Source organism: Mustela lutreola, chromosome 12, assembly GCF_030435805.1.
Source record: "Mustela lutreola isolate mMusLut2 chromosome 12, mMusLut2.pri, whole genome shotgun sequence".
Lineage (NCBI taxonomy): Eukaryota > Metazoa > Chordata > Mammalia > Carnivora > Mustelidae > Mustela > Mustela lutreola.
Window position 1 is genome coordinate 90,768,198 of NC_081301.1, and position 20,365 is coordinate 90,788,562.

At 43.9% G+C, this 20,365-nt stretch overlaps 1 protein-coding gene across 3 annotated transcripts in view; it reads left to right on the forward strand.

The window, feature by feature from the left end:
- The window catches only part of DOCK8 (dedicator of cytokinesis 8), a 209,058-nt gene that overhangs the window by 77,361 nt on the left and 111,332 nt on the right, over positions 1-20,365 (forward strand). For all 3 annotated transcript variants that reach the window (XM_059142619.1, XM_059142620.1, XM_059142621.1), the window contains 6 exons: positions 3,742-3,954; positions 8,888-8,973; positions 13,035-13,101; positions 15,208-15,357; positions 17,163-17,243; positions 18,362-18,521. In XM_059142619.1, coding sequence (XP_058998602.1) covers positions 3,742-3,954; positions 8,888-8,973; positions 13,035-13,101; positions 15,208-15,357; positions 17,163-17,243; positions 18,362-18,521 — 757 coding nt within the window. The remainder of the gene's footprint in view (positions 1-3,741; positions 3,955-8,887; positions 8,974-13,034; positions 13,102-15,207; positions 15,358-17,162; positions 17,244-18,361; positions 18,522-20,365) is intronic.

Consider the following 20,365-nt stretch of genomic DNA (forward strand, 5'->3'; position numbering starts at 1 on the left):
GCAGACCCCCCACTGAATGTGAGTCCTCACTTAGGGCTTGATCTCATGACCCTGAGATCATGACTAGAGCTGAAACCAAGAGTCAGATGCTTAACCTACTAGCCACCCAGGCGCCTGAAGGGAAGTGAACTGTCTTAGTCAACTTGGGCTGAATAATAGATTACAATAGACTGGGGTCGCTAAAACACCAGACATTTATTTCTCATAGTTCAGAGGTGGGAAGTTCCAAGATCAAGGTGTCAGCTGATTTCATTTCTGGTAAGAGTCCTCTTGCTGGTTTGCAGACACCTTGTTGTATCACCACACAGTGGAGACTGAAAGAAAACAAACTTTCTCATATCTCTTAAAAGGGCACTAATTCTATTGACGAAGGCCCCATCTTTGTGACCTGATCACTTCCCAAAGGCCCTACCTCCCATTAGCCTATTAGGCAGTAGGATTTCAACACATGAATATTTCAGGGACATAAATGTTCAAGTCCATAACACTGGTCACAATGACACCAAATAGTAACTAACACATGGGGTTGTTTGAGTATTAAATGAGTTAATATGTGTTAAGTATTTAGGTCAATGCCTGCTCTTCCTTAGTGCCCGTACCTTCTAAGTAAAATAAACCAGTCATGAAAGAACATAAATTATATAATTCCACTTGTGTGAGGTCCCTAGAGTCCCTTAGTCCTAGAGGTCCCTCAGATTCCTAGAGACCAAACATAGACTGGTGGTTGTCAGGACTGTTGGGAGTGGGAGGAATGGAGATTATCTTGTAATGGGTACAGACTGTAGTACAAATGGGTACCAACAGAAAGAATTGTGGATGGTGGTTTGCACAACAGTGTGAATGTCCTTCACCCTACGAGCTGTACTCTAGAAAAGGATGAAGATGGAAAATTTTACATTCTGTATATTTTAGCACAATTAAAAAAATTTTAAAGAAAGCTAGGGCTCTATTCCAACTTGTCCATTTTATAAATAGGAAAAATAAAACAAAGGGGAAGAAATTTGTTCAAGTTTTATAGAGCATCTTCTGAAATTTAAAACACCTATGGAGTTTTAAGCTTTCAGGCTCTCCCATTATAAGCATCTCACCACGCTGAATGGTAAATGACTAGAGAGTTTTACAATAATACCTATGTTCCAACAGTGTGGTCTCTACCGCCCAGCTGACTACTTAATCCGAGCACTGCAGAGGAATCAGCCATCAGTTCCAGGGCTGAATATGATGGGCTTCCTGAAGCATGGGACATCTGCACTCTGTAGATTTTTAAGGGATTTTTCATTGGGAATTTTGACTAAATTCAGTTTTTATTTTATATCATGAGCAACTGAATTTTTCCTTGTTTTGGTCAGACAGAAGCCACACCAGGTATCTCAACAAAGGAAATATAATATAAGGAATTGGTTAACCAGTGTGGGAAGACCGAGAGAACCAAATGGGAGAATTCAGGTCCTACAGAAATAAGAGCTGGAAACAGAAGGCCATCCTGCGGCTTGGGCCCAGAGCAGAGGCTCTAAATCTGGATCTTTATCGCAATCCCCTGGAGGGCTTGCTTGAACCCACAGGGCCACGCCCCACCCCAGAATTTCTCATTCAGTAGGTCGGGGTGGTGCTTGATAATTCGCACTTCTAATTAGCGTTTCCCAGGAGATGCTGAGGCTACTAGTCCCAAGACCACACTTGGAAACCACGGGTCTGGTGGGAAAAGTTTGGAGTTATCAGAACCTAGAAGCTCGGAAGATCCTTAGAGCGAGGGGAGGGCCAGACCTAGCTAGAGGCCGTGTCTTGGGAATCTCAGAGGAAATACTCCACGGCGTCTGGGAGTTTGGACTTGGACCGCTTAGAAGGGCCTGACTGGCTGGTGCTCATACCTCCAAGGAGGTAAGATGAGGATGGTTCTGGAAGCGTCCAAACTCGCTGGAGGCCAGAGCTCACTGCCACGACCAACTTTCCAGGAGCCGCCAAGTCCCTTCTCCCTCTAGCGCCCCCTACTGGCAGAACCCAAAAGGAGAGGTGGCAAAGCAGAAATGTGCCTTGCTGAGGACCAGGCCCAGCATCACAGAGCTGAGTATAAACTTTGGAACAGAGAGCAATGGGTAAATGACCATCACCCCATGAAGCACCCTCATCTGGCATGCTAACAGCACTCCATTAAGTCATCAACTAGGTTGTAGAGCCAAGTTACACAAACGTGTTCGACTAATACTCATTGTGCAGAGATGCTCAGACTGTGAGACAACCGGCAACACCTTCCATGTCGCTCCCATTCTGGGCACCTTCTGAGTGGAATGGGGAGGCCAGGTTCCTGAATGTACGGAAGTTCAGTCCGTGTATGGTGCACCTCCGTGGTACACACATATTCCATAAAAATTAGAGGATATTATGGATAATACCGAATACCTTCCCTTTTCATATTAGCAATACACTGTGCTGTGATCACCTTTCTTGTCCAGGGATACATGTTTACTTGGGTTTTCTGCAGGTGGCTGCATAACATCCCATTATATGAAAGTTCCCAAATCTTTGAATGCTACTTCTTTGGGGAGATATTTAGACACTTTCTATTATTTTGATACTACAATGTTCCAGAGATGCTGTTGTCCTCACAATCCTTGCTCACTTGTCCATCATATCCTTGGGATGAATTCTGGAGATGATCTCTATTGACATCCTTTCAAAGAAACTTGGTAAATTCAATTCATTTTCCCAAAGTCCTCATCAATTCTAACCCCAAAAAATCAGTAATTAAAGTACTAATATTAATTATTGCTAGCACATTCAGTTAGGTAACATTTATGATCGAGCAGAGTAACACTTTTTTAAGGTAGATGGATGTCACAGGAAGGATATTTTATAGAGAAATTGTGTAGTGACACATCCATTTAGTAGAACTTGAGAACATTTTACCATTAATTTTATAGTTATTTATAACAGTTCATCTATATTCTTATGATATATCGCTGATTGTGGTTATATAGTCTTTGCCAAGTCTTTGATTGGGTTTGCCATTCCCCATTACCGGAACATTCCTAACGGAATAAAGCATCCGCTTTGTGAAGGCTTTCAGACTCTTTTTTTCAAACACACTGCGGCTAAAAGAGGATGCCCTTTGAATAGCAAAGGGCTTTTCTGCTTTTTGTTCTGGTGCTTTTTCCTATAACTGCTATGAAAGTCCTGCAGAAGAATATTCCCAGCCCCACATCCCAGTCTTCAGAAGCATAATATTCAGTCTGAGAATTTCTGGAAGGTTTCTTTGGGAAGGCTCCTCTCGGGTCATCTTATTTTCTAGTTTCGGCTAGAAACTAGAAAATTCTGAAATTGAGATTAGGATGAGGTCCCTGCACACCCCAGACTTCTCTCTGTTCAACCTCTTCCAGTTGTGTCCTGCCCGAGCATGGGACATGAGCGATGTGCCCCAGAGATTCAGCTCCCCCCGCTCCGGAAGACAACATGCCCCAAACAGATAGGAACACAGTGCTGTTTCTCAGACCTCTCCTCAAGGACCGGTTTATCCACATCCAAGGAGTAATTACCTGCTTCTAGGTGGGAAGGAGACATTTAATTTTAGGATATTCAGGCCAGGAAGCAAAGCTGTGGTTTTTGTCAGACCCCCCAGTTTGCTCAGAAGCCACTTGAGGCCCGATCCTCAGTCCTCCGTGGGTGCAGGGGTGAGACCAGCTGGGGTCTCGCGTTCTCATTTTGGACCCACCGTCTCCCTCTCACACGATGGGTCTCTTCCCGCAGGCGCGTCCCCGCCCCTTAAACGTGCTGTGCGATGTGACCGGGAAAGGGCCCCTCACCGCCTGTGGCTTCGACCTCCGCAGCCTGCCGCCTGACCCACGGCTGGAGAACCTCCTGCAGCAGGTGAGCGCCGAGGACTTCGAGAAGCAGAATGAAGAGGCCCGGAGGACCAACCGGCAGGCCGAGCTCTTTGCCCTGTACCCATCGGTGGACGAGGTGGGTGCGACCCTCCCCGTGCTGGAGAGCTTCAGGGAGGAAGCCGAGTCTCCAGGAGAATATTATCTAGTCGTGACCAGATAGCCCTGTCCGGATGCTTCGTTGTATGATTTCTGGGCCGTTGTCTTCCCTAGGACAGGCCTGTGCGATAGCTGTCAGTTACTAATCAGTCCTGCCAAGAGATTCCAGTGATAACAACCAGGATTTTCATTGCTCTCTACAAAACACTTTCACTGACTTTTGTCTCTTTTCATCCTCCCAACATTTCAAGGGTCTGCAGGTAGTGACCTCACTCTGTGAGTCAAACCATTCAGTTATTTGGGGGTCTGTTTTGGGGGTGAACCCAGCAAGACGTGCGCTACTTGAACTTTGATATTCTCGAGTATTAAGATCTTTGTAAAAAATAATCTCTATGAACAACCTGAAGAGAATCGCTTTGAAAACATTCCAGCCTAAAAGAACATACCTGTGTTCTTCTTCTTTTTTTTTTTTTTTTTAAGATTTTATCTGTTTATTTGACAGAGATCACAAGTAGGCAGAGAGGCAGGCAGAGAGAAAGGAAGGGAAACAGGCTCCCCGCTGAGTAGAGAGCCTGGGCTCGATCCCAGGACCCTGGGATCATGACCTGAGCCAAAGACAGAGGCTTTACCCACTGAGCCACCCAGGTGCCCCCATACCTGTGCTCTTAACGCATGAACTTCAGGATCCCAGTTGCCTACTTTTTTCCATGTTGGAGCTGACCGAGGACAGTGCGATCACTTAGGCTTTGCCTTGTGGTCTCTCTCTGGGGTACTTCAGATGGCTAGCATGAGAAATGACTGTGACTCCAGTCTGTTTAGTATCCTCATACTTAATAGAAGGCTCTGTGCCTTTCCTCTATCTGTCAGAATGTCTGTACTTCTGGTTCTTACCAAAACTGGCAATAGCAGCAGCTCTGCTGTTCGAATTTTATTGAAAGCTCAGTTGCAGGATCCACAATTTGGGGGCATTTTTGCCCAAGGGATAAACCATCATCCCTGCCTCTAAATGTTAGAAATTTAATTTTCGGATCTAACAGGAAGACCATTAGGGGTGCAAAGCCCCCACCCCTGGGCGTTGTGTTTGCTGACTTGCCCTGGGATGAGCTTACTGTTGGTAAAAAAAAAAAAAGCCTAGTAAGGGAGGCAGCAGTCACAAGATGTGACGTGATGTCCACTGTGCAAATATTATCGAGGACACAGACCTCCTCCTCATCCAGCACCTGCTTCATTGAGGATCCAGAGGGAAATTGTCTCTCAAGCCTACAGACAGAGAAGAAGTTGCATCCACTGGAGAAGCAGGAACACTTAGATGACTGTGCACAGCTTCTTCTTAAGTCTTCACTTCAGGTCAAATTTCTGTTTGCAGCTACTAAATCCAGTGGCTTACTTACTGGCATTTACTTCTCCTTTGTTCCTTCCTTCTTTCTCCTTATATTCCAGCCGCCTTGGTTTTCTGACCTACTTATTTCATTTGCAGTGGCCTCAAATCCTTTCCTGAATGAGGCAGGTTAAAAATAAACATGAATAATTTGGGCAGTGTTATCGCAGGTTGCAGAGTAAGAGTCAGGAAGGTTAAGTATCTTGTTCAAGATTCAACAGGCAAATTAAAATACAGAATGGGCATCCCAGCCCCGTGATCCCAACCTTTATAGTTGCCTGTTTATGTTTCTACATGGGACTGCCTTGTGTGTGAGCCCACCGAATTGAAATCCAAAGATGATATAAGCAACCACATTGTGTGGTTTCAGTTTCCATAGAAATTTGATTTTTTTTTTTTTTTACCAACTTTGTCAAGAAGTAGTAACCTGATAGGTTCGATTTCTACTTACATTCCATTTCCTCCCAGTTCCATGGTGGAGGTGCCCGTAGGTCAGAAACTGTCCCCACGTGGATGCCAGGAGAGAGAAAACAAGTAAGGAGTGAGAAGGACATGCCCAGTGGGATGTCCGCTCGCTGAAGTCCCTGCTGGGGGACTGAATGAGAGGGTGTCCAGGCTTGCACTGATTACAAAAAGAATCACGGACTCTGAGGAAAGAACTTTGTTTTTTTATGGTCTCTGGAACAATGCACAAACTCGATTAGGACTGAAGTTATAGTCTAGAAGAGGTTTTAGGTATGCTTTATTGAGTGGAGAGGAATGCTTTGTAATGATTGTGCCAATTATTTGTAAATTGCTATGTCTGAAATGCTGGAGGGCCCCTCTACCAGCCTTTCATATTCTGAAGCTCATACACACAGAAATCGCATTTGTCCTTGTAACTTGAACTTCCTCCAAAGATGGTCCTACGGAAGAAAGGAAAATTTGAGGCTACCTTGACGTGATCACCCCTGCTGATTTTTTTTTTTTTTTTGGAAACACATTAATGAAACTATTTAGTATGACCTTGAGTTTATTTCCTGGCGAGGATAATGAGAAGAGAGGTAAACTATTCTATCCAAGTTATGACTGAGCCTACAGGAGAGGTAAAAGGAGAACATAACCACCAAGCCTCTGTGAGGTGACGTCTTCCCCTGATTCACTCTCGGTTCTGTGAAAGGCATCCTGTGTATTGGTCCCTACAAAGATGCCCCTGTCCTCGGGATCACAGAAGAATTTGCATTCAATCTCCCTAGGCTGTAAGTGACAGAGCCCAACTAAAAATCAATTATGAAAAAAAATGGTGGTGGGGGATGAGATTTATCCATTCCCATAATGCCAGCACAGGCGGCAGATGGAGTGTGGGCCTCGGGATCTCCTGCGTCAACTGAGAGAGGGATGTCTCTCCTACTGTCTTTGTCTTTCTCTCTCGCTATCTCTCTCCCTCCCATTCTGTTTCTGTCTCTCTCTAAATATATATATGTGTACACACACACACACACACTCAGGAAAGTAAAACTACAGACATCCACTTAAAAGTTTGTATTTGCTCTTCTCCTTCTCTGGAAACTAGTTCCAATTTCAGATAACTATAAAGGCTCAAGAAACACATATGGATTAGAAGAGACTTAGGAAATGCATCAATATGTAGACCTTGTTTGGATCATGATTTAACAAACTGCAAATAAAAAAAATGGAGAGGGGGAAATTTGGAACTGACTGTTTAATATCAATAAGAAATTTAACTGTTTAGTAACAATAAGAAATTTAGTAGCAATAAGAAATAAGAATAAGAAATAAGTAATAATAAGAAATTATATCATGATATTAATCATGATATTATATATCATGATTCTAAAAAGGCACAGCTGTGATATCATGAGATATAATGATATTATATATATAATATATATATTATATTATAATATATATATTATATATTTAATTATATATAATATAATATAATATAATATCATTATATCTCATGATATCACAGCTGTTTCTTTTTAGAAGTCTATCTTTTAGAGATTTACAGATGAAGTTGTATGATGTCTGGGTCTTGGCTGCCAAGTAATCCACTATTGAGTGGGGAGAGGTCGTAAGTGGGAGTAGAGGTGAAACCAGGTTGCCCACGACTTGAATGTGTTGAAACTTACATGATGGGTAAAGATGGTTCATGACATTTTTCTCTCTAATTTTGTGTGTGTTTACATTTCCCAATGAAGAGCTTTCAACAAAGGATCCCCAAGATTCAAACCCAGACCAGAGAGAGAGGTAGCCTTAGACACCCATGAATGTATGTTCAGTTTCTTCTCCAATGGTGGGGGGCTTCTTGTTTTCGATATGTCTGCTCTGGTCACCCTGCAAGTGATCTGAGCTTGGTCCGAGGGAGCTGAGCTCCATGTGGGTGTTGGGCAGTGCCTCCTTGGAAACAAGCCCAGCCCTTTCCACCGGACAGGATGGCCAGCAGGATTGGGCCTTGGAGAATAGAGGTTAGAGTAGGTGTGACTTAACCACTCTGTGTAACCAAACTGGGTGTAGAGCTATTGGGAAGGCAATTCTATTGCTATTTCTAAAAATGTTACCGTTGCTGTCGAGTATCTGGGAGGAGCTCCCATGCTTTATAGCCCAGGAAGACTTTATTAGCCCTGACTACATTCTTTGGAGCCTTGTGAGCTACAGACCACCAGTGTTGGGATAGTCTATGACAAGGGCAGGAATTCAAGTTTTCAGGACTTGGCACTGTTACCTTTGCATGCATGAAAATAATTAAGATCCCGTGATAGTTCAGGTTTGAATGTGAAAAGTTTCCTTAGGGATGTGGTGTTTCTCTTTAGGTCTTGAGTCCCAATGCAGTAAAATAGAGTCCCAAATGTGGTTAGTGGGAAAAAAAAAAAAAAAAAAGAAAAAAGGTGCATTTACCATTACTAAGTTGTTACTCATGTGTCATTACTAAGTTTCCTGTACTTAGAACTTCAGCAAGCTCTACCTGGATATGCCTGTGTAGAATCTATATGTTTAGTCTCAAATCTGTTTAAGAAAATGGTCAGCTAGAAAGACACTCTCTTATGAGTATCGGTGGTTTACATACAGCCTGCTGTGAGCTGTTCTGACTCAGGGTTCAAATATGAAACTCACTTTTTACTAGAAAAACTTGGCAGGAAAAAAGTTCTGAATGGGGACTTAGAGCAGCCAAAAAAAAAAAAAAAAAAAAGCAGTCCGCCACACCAACAATAGGTGTAATATTTTGCAGTGCCGTCTGGTGGATGTTACTCAGTCCTATTTGTGTTCCAATTTCCTTCCTTCCTCTCTCTGTCTCTTTGTCTCCAATGCCTTGCCTTCCTAAAGGGGAAATTGTTTGCGGTCAGCGTTGACTTCGAAGCTCGGGACTGAATAACAAACCCTCTTATAAAAGGCAAAGTGTTATCTGTCTGTTAGACATAAGGCCAATGCAGGTTGAGCGCTGGGCAGCAGCCTTTCCTTCCCTGGACTCACGCCCGCCGGAACCCCTCACGGAAATTCACTTATGATTTCTTCGCCATGTGATTCATAATAGGAGGATGCTGTGGAAATACGTCCGGTGCCAGAATGTCCAAAGGAACATCTGGGCAACAGAATACTGGTCAAGGTGCTGACCCTGAAGTAAGTCTCAGCAAGCATACTAACCACTGCACGGAGCTGATCTTGCCTTTTACAGACAAGCTGCATCTGTAGGGACGGAGCTCGAATGGGGAGGGCCGTGGGGCACCCTTGTAACCGTGTGCGGCTGTGACATGATGGGAGAAGCAGCATTTGGAGTCAGCTAGACCCAGATTCTAACTCTCCCAAGATTCTAATTCTCCCAGTGGTCCCTCCTGTGTCATAGCAAAGGCACACCCTGAAGGGAGTCATGGAAGGGAACTGAGAGAAACAGAAGGAACAGGGAAAGCTGGGCAGGGAGGGGGGGGAAACACCTGAAAAGGAGTGAATGGTGTACTTGAGTCCACTCTGACTAACTCATGAGTGCCGGTGGTGCGTTTCTCTTCCCAGCTCTGTGTCTAGTGACTTCCCGTCCGTCCTCACTTGAAATTGGCCACGGTAGGATATTTGCAACATAGAAATGAGAAAATGCTACAAATCAGAGCTTTTTTTCTCTCCCCCCACAGAGACTCGTTTGTTGATTATTGAAACAGCGTTAAATGCTACTAAAACCCAGTCTCCATGCCGGGGACCTCAGAGGACCAGAGAGCAGTGTGGACTCCAGCAAACCATTTTAAGGGAGTCCCCACTGCTAGCAAGGGCCACTTCTTACCATCTAAGGATACAAGCCCATTGTGGCCAGCTGTCTGTTCTGTTTTTGTTTTTGCTTTTTCAAAAGAAGCAGGAAATTCAGATTTTTCTGCATGATTTCCTGACTTCTTACATACCTTCTCATTTCCTTTTTAAATATCCTACGACCTCATGTCTGCCATCTGGATTCACCTGGTGGGCCAACTGTTTGCCACATCTACTTTATAGCAATTACCTCTAATTTTTTTTTTTTTTTGATGGTTTACTTTTAGAGTAGGAGAAAGTCCGCTGTCCTTTGTTGACGTGTATTAATTTGATACGTGCAGATCAAAATATTACATACATTATTGAATACACATAAATGAAAAATTGAAATGTATGAACTAATAAATCACAGTAAATCCAGCACACAAACAGATTGTTGCATATCTAGTTGGAAGGGTTTGCATGCCTCTCTTGCAGACGTCTACTTTGGAGAATTCTTCCAACTTCAAATCACAGACTCTGGAAAATATTCAGTTGTAAAATGCTCTATCTGAGCAACAGTACATAAGCATATTATATTTTCATACCCCATTAGGAGGGTCATTCATCTGCTGAAGTCACTTCATGGCCCCTCAAATAGCACCTGGTTTGCAATTAGGGCACCTGGATCCTGGATTCAAGGCTGTATTTCAACCCTGGGAGCTTCTCTGGGTGTTTTAGCTCTTAGGGATAAATGATGTTGTTCCACCAGGCATTCTTGAAGTTCCTACTTGCCCTAAACTTCCGTGATTCTAATGAACAGTTTCCCCAGATCCTCTCCTGAGAACACAAGCAGGCAGAGCTGCTCACCCGGTCGTGGGGGCTCCCTTGATGTGGTAACCCCTCCCCCCAGCCGGCTCTACCCAGCGGGGGGAGGGGGGGATGGGAGTGAGGGCCTTTTGTCTTATACAGGGAGATAAGCAGCTCATAAAAGAGCTCTCTGGCAAGTCTGGGCTACAAAAGGCAACCTCTAGCCCTTGCAGGCCAACCCGGAAGTGGGAGTCAGCTGGCCCTTGAGCAGGGGGACTGAGTGGAAGTGACCGCCGGTCTCCTCTGCGTTGCGCAGGAAGCCCCCTATTGTCTGAGGCATTCACCCACCCCCACAGGATGCACATCAGGCCCCTGGTAGGTGCAGTAACTGTGCTCTTCAGGATTGGAGAAATTCTCCCTCCTGATGTCACTATGCCACCGAGCCTTCCAGATCCTTCCAATAAATAAAAAGCAGCAGTTCTCACAGGTGGGAAAACATGACCACTAAGACAGACGTGTATTATGAGAACAAAACAAAACAAAAAAAACAACAACAAATAGAGCCATTTGGATTTCTCTTAATGATAATTGTCAGTTTTCTGGCAATGTTTTTCCCCATTGTCAAAGCAGGAATCAGGTAGAATTGAGGTGCACTTGGCCCACTCAAGTGTCTTAAATAGTGTCCGTATCAACATACATCTGTAAGAGGAGTGATGTACCAAAGAGACTGTCCCACTTCTAACTACTCCAAATAAACCGGATTAAAAAAAAAAAAAAAAAAGCAAGTTCTTATAAGTAAACCTACAGTGTCAAAATTATGAATAGTAAAAATGTAATGGTAGTGTTAAAGACCCCCATTTCTCCATTGACACGGACATGCAGTATTCTGTTTTGACCACTACAGATTTTATCAGCTTGGTAATTTTTCAGAATCTGTTGAGATCTCTAACTGTCACTGTTTTGCTTTCGAGAAACATGTAAAGCCTCAAGCATGTAGAAAGAATCAGGCTGGTGTAGAATCTGCAAATGTTTATAGCACCTAGAAAAAAAAAAAAGAAGATGGCAACAAAGTATTTTTCTCTTTTGCATTTAATGTGCAAAAATCTTTAATAAAAGATTTAATGCTATCTTATGTACAGTAACCTCAGTTCAAGGAGTCTCCTTGCTGGTGAAACTGAGTGCATCATTAAGTTTACTCAGATAGATTGACTGATTGATTGATTTAAATTTTATTTATTTATTTGAGAGAGAAAATAAGCAGGGGGAATGGAGGGAGGGGGAGAGAGAGAGAGAAGCAGACTTCTGGCTGAGCAAGAAGCCTGATGCAGGCTCTCCAGGACCTGGAGATCATGACCTGAGCTGCCCAGGTGCCCCCCCAGCCCCCGAGCGTGTTTTAAATGCAGATTTTGGGAGACCTTGCAGCACCATCCTTCCCTCTAAGAGATTATGGTTCACTGGACCTCAAGGGGGACAAAGAAACCTACATTTTGATAAACTTCTCATTTGCCTCAAAATTTAAGTTTCTGGGGACTACCCTTGGAGATACACCTGTAGGAAGAAAAACCTCAGGTTCTGTGAAAAATCTCAGGTTCTCTTTTTAGGGATGCCTGGATGGCGCAGTTGGTTGAGCGTCCGATTCTTGGTTTGGGCTCAGTTCATAATCTCAGAGTCATGAGATCGAGCCCCATAATGGGCTCTGGGCTCAGCATGGAGTCTGCTTGAGTTTCTCTCTCCCTCTGCCTCTCCCACTCATTCTCTCTCTCAAATAAATAAATAAATCTTAAAAAAAAAAATAAGTCTTCTTTTTAGACAAGGTTACCCAGCAATAAGGCCATCCTCTCACACATGCCTTGAAACAAAATTTGGCCTAATTTCCGTGGCTTCTGACGTAATGGTGGTCCAGGGCCTGGTTCCTGGTGCGCTCAGCTAACAGGATCCTAAATCACAGGTTGTTAGCCTGAGAAGCTTGGAACATGTTAATCTGTGCTTCTCGTGTCTTCCGTAACATGTGGAAAGATTATGCTCTGGATATGCGGTCTCCTCAAACCCACCATTTCAAGGGGAATGGGGCGGTTAGGGCTGACATGCTTCTAGCTCTCACTGGGTCCCCACAGCTCTGATCCTGACCCAGCAACTCAGCAGCTCCCCAGACAGAGAAATTACGAAAGACCAGATATCCACCCACACGAATGGTCCCACTATAAATTTATGCAAAAGCAGCAAAACTTTATTTAACTCTGAAATGCCTTGTCCCCTAGAATTGAATAAGAGGGATTCTTACCCTAGTAGTAAAGGGTAAACTGGGAATAAAATCTTTGACTAAACCGAGGCTTTACCATTAGAAAACACAGCACCCACAATGGTAAGTAGAGCCATATTGGATCCCACTGTGGCGCCATTCTGCCCTCTGTCCCTTGCAGTGCCCCCGACAAGTACTTTTTAGGAGAAGGTGCCATCCAGCCCAGTCTCCAATGACTGCGCAATTTCCACCAACCTCCATCTTTCTCCACTAATATCCCAGTATGAGTCTCATCTGTGTGGAGTTATCCAAATATTTTGGGGGAATGGCGTACATGTTTAAGCAGTTTATAGAGCTCAGCACTTTCAGCAAATTCAAAATCATCTAAATTAAAATGCTATTTTTTTTCTTTCTCTGACAGGTTTGAGATTGAAATTGAGCCTCTGTTTGCCAGCATTGCCCTCTATGATGTTAAAGAAAGGAAAAAGGTAAGGAAGCAAAGAACATTCCATCCTGGGGGGCACACTATTGCTCATGATTGGGGGGGGGGCGTGTTTTTCAGATCTCACTTCTCTGCAGCAAAAACACATCAGATTTGAAAGTAGATGACCTTTGACACATCTGGTCCTACTGCCCTGGCAGTTTTTGCAGGATTGATCTGGCAATGTTAGTCATTTATGTTCTTCGAAGAATCTTGAAGGGAAAGCCTGCTGGAGGTAGTGGCCTGTTTAGGATCGAGAGACCAAAGAAATAGCAACTTATGGGATGACACATAAACAAGGCAATTTAAATACATTTTTGACAAGTTTGGATATATATGTAATGTCACCTCTGTTTGGGAGTTTTTGCACTGTGAGATAATCTCGTCACGGATGGTGAGGACCATGAGATGAAGACCTCACTGAATGTGATGTCCTTTTAATGAAAGAGATTTTGAGTACCTCAGCCTCTTCTCCAGGAGAGTTTTACTGTTTAGTCACTTTGTGAACCCCAGAGGAGGACAAAAACAACCCAGCCACAAAGGATGCTGTTGCCCCTTTGACCTGTAACCTCTCTGTATTTAAGGAAGTGTGTATCTCTTGGATAAATGTTCATAACAGCTGAGATGTACATCAGCTCGGGTAGGTTTACTGCTAAAACTGCTAACCCCTAAATTCCAAAGTGTAAGGTAGTAACTGTCCCACGTGAGCAGGTGTCAGAGATCCCCTGGAGGACTTTGACATCTCAGATGCTGGGCTCCCGTCAGAGCGTTGGACTCCAGAGGTCCGGGGGAGCCTGAGAATCTGCATTTCTAACAGCTTCCTTGGTGATGCTGAACCTGCTGGGCAGGGGACCACATTTGGAGAACTTCTGGTTTAAAAAAGAAGTTTCTGTCTTGGTTTCTTAGCAATCCAGGGTGGCGTGGGGTGGGTGCTAGCTCAGCAGAGGTCTGCTGCCCTGTCATTCTAGAACCCATGCTGGCAGAGCTCCACCATCTTCAATATGCACCCTCCCTAAGCCTTGTCCTTGGCACTGTACTCCCCAAAAAGGGAAAAGATGGATGGGGGAGGGCTGGAAGTGTTTCGTTTGTTGGTTTGTTGAAGTGCAGGGGGCATACACTCTTATACTAGTTTTGAGTATACGGTACAGGGATTTGACAGTTCTATACATTTGACAACACTCACCCCCTTACCTGTTGTTACCAGCTGGGTGACTCAGCCCCTGTGCTCACAGCTCATTGGAAAGAACCTAGTCACATGCTCGCTCCACCTGCAAAGGATGCTGGTAAATGTAGTTTCTGCCGAGCAGCCAGTTCTCAGCTACGACTCTTAGCGATGAAAGGGAGACCTGACTACCCAGCGGCTCTTAACTAACACGGCACTGGCGAGCCCGGCAGCACGTGGCCTGCCCTGCTCTTGCTCAGAATCTCGAATGGGGCCTCGCCACCTGCGACATGAGAAACACTCTTGAATTTCCATGCCTGGCTTCCTTCCCGGGTTAGCCAGTGAGAGTCAAGCTAGTGTCCTCGCTGTGAGCGACCCTCGCTCGTGGCTCTGCGCGCTCTGAGACCTTTCTCAGGCTTCTCTGTGCAGGGCTCTCTCCCCAGTGAACCGTCATCCTCCAGCTCTGCCCATCTGTCCCTATCCAGGGACCCTCCGTGTCACATGCCTCCTGATCGCCGTCCCTCCACTGGATGCGACCTCCCACCCTCTGGAGCATCCCCTGTACTCTTCCGTGCGAGTGCGGTCCCTTATCTCTAGCTCCTACTAGTAAATGGCAAAATTGCCTTTTTCCTCATTCTTGACTGTAAACTGACTGGGGTGGGTGTGGGGCAGAGACGATTTCTTGTGTTTCTTTGCCCAACGCATCATTGGTATTCAGGAAATAACGGGTGGGATAATAAAAATGCAAATGTTTCGAGGATCATCTCTCCAACAGCTCCAAGACATCTAGAAATTGCGACAAAATGCGTATCAGGTTTTTCCACCACTCCTGGTCATAAAGACCCTTATTCTTGCGGCAACATTTCTTCATGGGTTCCTTACCCTTTAAACACACGTAGACCAGAAGAACAGCAGAGGTGACTTCTTCTTTGCCTTGCTCTTTGTTTACAGATCTCCGAAAATTTTCACTGTGACCTAAACTCTGACCAGTTCAAAGGCTTCCTGCGTGCTTACACGCCCTCCGTGGCCCCCTCAAGTCAGGCGAGATCCGCGGTCTTCTCCGTCACCTACCCATCCTCCGACATCTACCTGGTAGTCAAGGTAATTGAACGCAGGCTGGCTTGCACATTCTGCATTCGGAAGCTCTCCTCATTGCCTTATTCCCAGAGCATGTTTGCGGAAGAGAGGTCAGAACGGGTCCACATGTTCTCCGAGAGAGTCACTTTGTTCATTTTGTTTCATGTTCAACTGACCCCTTTTCCTTTCCAAGCAAATCCTGTATCTGAAGCTAGCACAACTCTGGGTTTGGGAGTCATACACTCTTGGTTTTGAATCCCCGCTTTGAAACTCTGTAGCTATAGGACTTAGGGTGATTATCTAACCTTGCCAAGACTTTGTTTCCTTTTGTGTAAAGTGGAGGTTATAATACTGGCCTCAGTGGGCAGTTGTGATTGCAGAAGAAAGCCGGGCCCATTACAGGCTTTATTCCTCCTATCCTCAGTGGTCCTGTTCTGGGAGGCTACTGTGGAGGAAGTCTTGGAGAGAGTACCTGTTCATGTTCTTCTAGACACCTGTAGAGAAATGTTCCCAAGTCCAGGCTTTGACAATTTAAGTTGTGGCCTGTGGTTTCCAAATTTCACTCTCCCTTTGTATCACCGTGTCACAGACTATGACTTTGTACGGTACAACTCAAAATATGTGGGACAATTCCAAGTAGAAGACTGTGCATTCTCGGCTGTACTCTTTGCTGATGTAAGAAAACCAGAGGCTTTCTCTGCACACCAGAATGACTGGTTAGAGGTTAACAATGAATATTGGGTATTTTACTTAGCTTAAGCCAAATATTTAGTTTTATTGACTGTTTACCCCAAAATTTTAAGTAATAATAATAATATTATTATTAATTTAGGTTTTATTTCACATCCATGCAGAGTTCCAGGCTTGGAACATTTTCTAGTTAGCACAGTGTTTTACTTCCAGGATCCCAAAGATTACCCCATGATCCCAAGAGAGCAACCTAGAGATTCCAAGAAATTAAATGACTTACTGGTGTCTAATCTCCACAAAGGCTAATGGGACTAACGCCACTTGTTTTTCTCTTCAACCTCCAAGTAAAGCTACATTTCCTTGGAACAGAGGGTTGGCAAATTTCAGATCTCTCCTTTTCTTTCTCCCAAACATGGTGGTCACATTTCTGGCCAGTCAGATCCTTCATCTGAACCCAAATGGAAGAAGATACTCGACAGGCTGACATTCATTCGTATTTCCAGCCAGTTAGCCAAGTGAAAAGCTGCCGCATTCCATGCCTTTCAGTTTCTTTCCATGTCTGTTAAATCCAGAGAAGCGGCCCTAATAGGAAATACAAGCGAGACAATTACAGATAATTTATTCTGTTCATTTATTCATTTTGTGGAAGGTTTTGGTCCCTAACCCGACTTTTACGGAGGCCATATCTCTTTTTTACATTGTAAGTAATAATAAAGAAAATGAGCTTTTCACTTCTTACATATGTCTCGTGGGTTCTGTTTTATAAAATAACTTTTATTGCATTTTTTATTATAGGCATAATGCATGTTTATGGTTTAAAAATAGAAAATACACATAAGCATTAGGAAGAAGATAAAAATAGCACATAATCTCACCATACAAAGATAACTACTGTTAACATTTGCTGTGTATCTACTATCATCCTTTAGCTCAGCCTTTATGATTTTTTCTTTTTTTTACAAAACTGTGTAGTACTCTTCATGCTAATTTTTTTCACCCTAATTTTTTAATAAAAAATAGCACGAGCATCTTCCCCTGTCATCAAGTACTGTGACAAAACCTCATTTTGATGGTTGCATTGATGTCATTATATGGGTATAATTCATGAGTTTTGTTTTAATATTTTTTTTTGTTGGTAGATTGAAAAAGTCCTTCAGCAGGGAGAGATTGGAGACTGTGCCGAACCATACATGGTTATCAAAGAAGGTGATGGTGGAAAGGTATGACGCTTTGGCTGTTACTAAATGGTGATATCTTAGAATAAGCAGCTATTTTTTTGGAAGTTCCACAAAATAGTAAAGTCCATAATATGTCCGTAATATGTCCCCATATGAGACATTGATAAATTATGTCTTTAAAAAGAAGAAAGGAAAGCTGGTCATGGATAACTTTTTTTAAAGGAATAAATTCTTGAATTCAACAAATGACATAGACACCAGTGTCTGAAAAGAACTTGGCTAGGACAAAAGCCACATCCTGCTGTCTTGGTTCCAAGGCCCTGACCCAGGTTGGGAAGGCCACAGAGACCTCATGAAACTAAAAGATATCAGAGCTCTGCTGGGCTTTCTCAACAGTCCCAGCCCATTTCCAAATATCTTTTTTGGTGTGGTTATTTGGAAATAGGCTAAGACTTCTGTACGGGATAAATTCACTGGGGCAACACAGGTACTGAGCCTGTGAAAAGGACATCTTTTCTCCGCATCCATTTGCAAAGGTTTCCAACGTGACTCTTTAAAACACAGCCTTTCTGGAAGAAGGCTTGGCTAAGGAGCACCCTGTTCCAGACTCATAAATTTCAAATACAATTTCTTGAACTCAAGGCATTCATTTTGTAAAAACTACCTTCTCTTTTGAACTCAGAACACCTTGGACATGTTACCAACCTAATAAGGACGTGGTGAACCATTATTGATTTTTCTAGAGTTTCCCAAGGCAACTTTTGAAAAGTAGACTCTCTTGACAGCTTGGTATTTAATTTGTAAAATGTTTCATTCCAGAATTTTGTTGTGCAGATCCAAGTCTTAGAGCTAGCCCCTAAAAGCACTTGGTTAGGTTGGTTAGCTGGGATAATGATACTTGGACTTTTTTTTTTTTTTTTTAGCTGAAGGTATATTTAATAATTGAATGTTGACTTTCTCTGAACTCTTCGATTTCTGATCTGTATTCTCTTGTCAGCAAGAATCCTAGCCTGAGTCGTGTCATTCTCCTGCCCATTCACCCTTTTTAATTAGTAGGGTAGGGACTTTGGAAGTGGCTGTCATATCCATGGCAGAGACCATTGACTTGGTGCTGGCGCCATATTGTTTGTTTCTGCTTGTGTCTTTCCGCTTTCCTCTAGAGTAAAGAAAAGATTGAAAAACTAAAACTTCAAGCAGAAGCCTTCTGCCAGCGTTTGGGGAAATACCGGATGCCTTTTGCCTGGGCTCCCATAAGCTTAACAAGTTTCTTCAATGTCTCCACCCTGGACAGGGAGGTAACCGATGTGGAGTCCATGGTTGGTAAGATTTTTCAACTGCAGTGGGAAGGGGAGGGGTCCCTAGTGCACTGACTCTGAGGTCAGGGGCTTAGGAGTGGGGGCTCAGAGTGCAGTAAGGTGTGGAGAGTAGGAACAAAGACGGTAAATAGAATGAAACACGTTATGACTGACTTACGAACGCTTGATTGGATGGTGATCCCCAAAACAATTACCATGAACATCTGTGGAACTTAAATATACTCCTGGAGTAAGACTTTTGGTTGGAATTTTCTGGACACTCTGACACTATAAAAAGTTAATTTCCAGTAGCTGCCTCCCTTTCAAAGTAAAAGTTTTGAAATAACAAAGTACAGCAACTATCTATAGTGGCTTAGACAGTGCCACCATGGTTGGCTCTTACAGGCTTCAAAAAACAGAACTCAGGTTTCTCAGCATAATTTCCAGTCCCTTCAAAAAAAAAAATGTTTTTCCCCTAGTGTAATGAAAAAGTAGATGCCAAAAGAACATTTCTGTTACTGTTCCAACTTATTTAGTGTATTTCTCCTTTTCATCACCTCTCCCTGGATCTGAGTCATTAACTTCCCGAACAGTTTGGGTATGGAAGTGTCCAGGGGGGTTCAGAGTTCTCAAGCTGACCCACCCAGTGGAGTGTCTTTTGTCCTGAGTGTCTTTGTGTTCAGCAAATATGTGAGGCTGTTCACTTTCCTCATGTGTTCCCACGCCCTGCCTTTTCCCAAATGCCGCCCTTAATGGGGGACCGGAGGGAAAGGTATTTTATCACTGCTGTGAATTACCAGTCAGAACTGCGGGGTTATTTCTGATTTACCAACAACAAACCTCATTCAAGTGCATCCTGACCTTCACACCACAATAAGTGGTTTTTTTTTTTTTTTTCTTTTTCATGCCAACTTCTATGTAGACCCACATAGCCTCATTTGAAAAGAATACTCACAGACTTCAGAGGGGACCATAAACTGGGTAATTTAGCCATAGGGTAATGACCGGGTCATGGATAAATTAACCTGACTATAGAGGCTGCCTCTTAAGAAGCAACCAGAAAATGCAGCGTTTAATCCTGGGGCAGTACGGCAAGTTTAGGCGGGCAATGGAAGCAGGAAGTTCCTGTTCAGGGGCACCTGGGTGTCTCAGTGAGTCAAGCATCTCCCTTCCGCTCATGTCATGTTCCCAGGGTCCTGGGTTTGAGCCTCACTTCAGGCTCCTTGCTCAGCAGGGCGTCTGTTTCTCCCTGTCCATCTGCTGCTCCGCCTGCTCTCTTTCTCTCTCTCAAATAAATAGATAAAATCCTAAAAACAAAAATAAAAACTTCCCATTCAGCATCCCAGCAAGAATTAAGGATAAGAGAATATTCATAGAGTGGGCTTGGCGACATTAGAGTTCAAGGCAATTTGACCGTTCACAGTGGAACCCCTTAATTTTGCCATATAAAAGCAACAAGGTGCCCACCTCAATCCCAGAAGGGGATAACAGATAACTGTGCAGAGTATCGGGGTCCCAGCCCAGGTGTGGGTGTGACTCAGGGTTCTAATCCCTATTGGACAGGTCAGCCAAGGAACCCCCTTCTGCTGCCTGGTGCCCACAGGGAGAGCAGAAGAATGCTCAGATTCAGAACGCACACAGGCTAACCCTGGCAACTTTTTTTTCTTTTAAAGATTGTATTTATTTATTTGACAGAGAGAGATCACAAGGCAGAGAGGCAGGCAGAGAGAGAGAGAGGAGGAAGCAGGCTCCCTGCTGAGCAGAGAGCCCGATGCGGGACTCGATCCCAGGATCCTGAGATCATGACCTGATCCGAAGGCAGCGGCTTACCCCACTGAGCCACCCAGGTGCCCTAACTCTGGCAACTTT